This window comes from Sinocyclocheilus rhinocerous, unplaced genomic scaffold, assembly GCF_001515625.1.
Source record: "Sinocyclocheilus rhinocerous isolate Xijiao unplaced genomic scaffold, SAMN03320098_v1.1 scaffold3305, whole genome shotgun sequence".
Taxonomy (NCBI): Eukaryota; Metazoa; Chordata; class Actinopteri; order Cypriniformes; family Cyprinidae; genus Sinocyclocheilus; species Sinocyclocheilus rhinocerous.
The window spans coordinates 85,215-88,656 of record NW_015637159.1 but is presented as its reverse complement, the minus strand read 5'-3'; the positions used below and the strand labels follow the sequence as shown (position 1 = coordinate 88,656).

At 37.7% G+C, this 3,442-nt stretch overlaps 1 protein-coding gene across 3 annotated transcripts in view; it reads left to right on the top strand.

Moving 5' to 3' along the window:
• LOC107748773 (VPS9 domain-containing protein 1-like) overlaps window positions 1–3,442 on the top strand; it is a 20,920-nt gene that overhangs the window by 10,562 nt on the left and 6,916 nt on the right. For all 3 annotated transcript variants that reach the window (XM_016563714.1, XM_016563715.1, XM_016563713.1), the window contains exon 13: window positions 1,543–1,627. In XM_016563714.1, coding sequence (XP_016419200.1) covers window positions 1,543–1,627 — 85 coding nt within the window. The remainder of the gene's footprint in view (window positions 1–1,542; window positions 1,628–3,442) is intronic.

Here is a 3,442-nt window from a genome sequence, read left to right as displayed (position 1 = left end):
AATAATAATGTTATTCTCTCTATGCTATTTTTCAATGTTTCAAGTGATGCAGGTGTTTTTTTTTCCCTGTAGGTTTTTTTAATTAAAAAAGCATTCATTTTTCATAATGTTTAGTGAAATTATTTGGTAGTCTGAGGGGGGCGCAACCAAAAATGTTTGAGAACCACTGGTCTAAAGTTAACAGACAGTGTTTAAAAAGTGCAGTGCGCATGTTTACATATGTTTATTACAGATTTGTTTTTATATTTCTGCAATCTGCTTTCGTTTGTGTGATTTGTTACTGACTTTCATATTAATGTTTACACCAGGCTTATTTGTCAGTGCTTTATGTTGTCATAATTATTACATGCTTACAAGGTTGGAAGTTCAACAAATCAGTCAATGTACTGTGATTGTAGTTGTTAAATAAAAATGTCATTCATATCAATTCATGCATCACCTAATTTCATGGTAACATATAAGCCTGGCCTACAGAAAAGGACATTTATGTTTAATCTATCTAATAGTGTGTTGGTCATACTATACAATGATTTATAGCTTGTCTTTGTTGAATAATACAGAACATAAAGAGCTTTCAAAAATAATTGCATATTAAATCGCAATCGCAACATTGGTAAAAAAAATCGCGATTAGATTATTTTCCAAAATCGTTCAGCCCTAGTCCACTCTCAGCGCTGAAACCACACCCACTCGCAGGAAAGCTGCCACCACCTGAATAGAGCATTTTAATTGGATTTACATAGCCATACAACAGGTAATTTGCATTTACTTGACGAAGGCATGGCTAGCTAGCAAACTGTAGGCTGTAGTAACTAACGGTAATGACCGTAACTCGCGATTGAGCGGGCGAACCACTGATGCTAATGCACTCTAGTTATTATAGTGTTAGGGGAGGGGCCATGTTCAGTGGTTCCAGTGCATCATCAAGACATGATTTCAGGCTCGCCCAAAAAATCCTGGACACAAAAATGGTGAAAAACGGTTTAACGGTCTAAACATAGTTCACAGTCTTTGTAACGTGTTTTCAGCATTACATTTCTAACATTTATGTGTTTAGAAACAATTCTCTGAATTGCCTTTACACAGACTTTAAAAGCCATAATTATGACTAGTAAGTCATATTTATGAGATTTTTGTAAAAGACAAAATAAAAAAAAATCTGATAAAGTCAAATATTTCACATAGTAAGTCATATTTATAGACTTTGTCATAATTCAACTTATAATTATGAGATTCGAAATTAATATACTAAGTCATACTTATGAGATAAAAAGTTGTGACTAATTCTGACTTGATCTTATAATTTTGATCTCTCTCTCTCTCTCTCTCTCTCTCTCTCATGTGGCAGAAATGGGGATCTACCCCTAAAGGGTGCATATTATGTACCCTTTGTATTATGTACTCTTACAGTTTGAGCATGTCTAAAAGTTTACAATGCCTAAAACCTGATTGAGCATCTTGATTGAATCCAAACGTTACCAGTAATGTCCTGTCACATTTTTAAAAAATTGTTTTTTTGACTGCAGTTGTTTTTCATTGCAGTGAGAACTCTACGAATCATATGTGGCTGTGCTGAAGAGTACTGCCTCCTGCAAGAAAATGATCCTCCACCCAAATCAGCAGCAATGTGAGTATACATAAGTTTTATAAAAGCTGTTGTGTTCCTGTGAAGCTCCATCCTTTTTGCTTTCCTTTTCAAAAAAAAGTAGATAGAGACATGAAGGATCTCCTTGCGGTGGCCTTGTGTCAGACTTCATCAGACCTCACAGAGGCCAAAGCTCAGCAGGGGTTCCGTCTTGACCCTCTGGCCCCCACGGGGCGCTCGGAGCTGACTTCCTCTCTAAGTGGGTCACCCTGTCTGGAGCAGACTTTGGCCTTGATGCACTGTGAGAGAGGGTCTGAGTGTAGAACTGCTTGGGTCAAGACAAATTGATCCAGTAATGCTAACCAAAAGGCAGCCTTATCTATTGTAAATAAAGACTTGTGGCTCTGCTTATGTTCTTGTTCATGAGATGTTCACACAGCTTTTGGCCAATGAATTTGCACTGCCCAGATTAAAATGTCAGCTCTTCTAATTTGTAAAACTCTTGAATTCTAGATTTACAGCATGCACGGGTGTGTTCCACACATTTTATGACACATTTTCTTTTATCGGAGTGAGTGTACTTGGCTCAGATTCCCTGTGGTAATTCTCCCACAGACCTCAGCGTCTGCTCCACTCTTTTGGAAAACATCTTAAATTTCCTCCTGTCTCAGCTGACGGTTAAAGTGCGAGCTCACGCTAGCATCCTGAAAAGGGAAAAACTGTGCTGGGAGATTATGTGGGCCGTTATAGTGTCCGTAACCTTTTGGTCCTGCCACACCCATCAAAACAAGCTGCCTGTTCATCTTTCTCTCTTGATTTCTTGCTTCACTCTAGGAAACAAGGGTAGATTGAACACTTGCATCATATCTGCATGTCTCTTTGCATCACAGTTTGCAATGCGGTGGGTCGCTGGTGACGCACATGCTCAGCGGTTTGGCTCCCCTTGACAACGGCTGATGGCGATGCTTGTTTTTCTTGTTTTCTTGTAACTCTTATACAATAACTCACAATTGTGTTTTTCTCTTAAAGAAAGAACATTTAGCTGATGTGAAATGTTTAGAAATGTATCGACTGGTGCAGATTGTTATCATTTCTACTCAGTATATCCATGCTGATGGAATTAAAAAATCAGGCACAAAGCAGACCGTGTTGCAGACAGAAGCTTCTGGTGCAGACACTGGTGCAGTCTTGTCACTAGTGTCGACTTTGATTCAGTCATATGTATATTGGGCTGCCCAATTATGGCAGAAATCATATTCATGATTATTTTGGTCCGTATTGAAATCATGATTATTTAACACAATTTGTGTTTGGCGATATGATTAAAATCTTCTTTTGCAATACGAGTCCTTTTAGATTTCAGTGAAATTTCATAGTTACTGGTACCAATTTCAGTACTTCAGCAAAAGCTTGGTTAATTAATGTAGTCCTCAAATGATTATTGAAGACCGTAAGACTACATTTTTACAACAATTACTGATTAACTGATTTGGATATTAAATTTGGGCTTTTAGGGAGGAACGAAAGCGCATAACTTTGAAGGAAGGTGTGCAAGCATGAATGCGGCACAATAATCGTTTACCTCAATTATCTTGATTTAATTGTTGGAAGCCAAAATTGAAAACGAAAATAAAAATCTATGAATCGCATTGCCCTAAATTTTAGTTTAAAGGGGTCATATGATGCGATTTCAAGTTTTCCTTTCTCTTTGGAGTGTTACAAGCTGATTGTGCATAGATAAGATCCCTGAAGTTGCAAAGACTAAAGTCTCAAAACCAAAGAGATATTCTTTATCAAAGTTAAGACTTTGCCACGCCCCCCTAAAACGGCTCGTTCTAACACACCCCACATATCTAC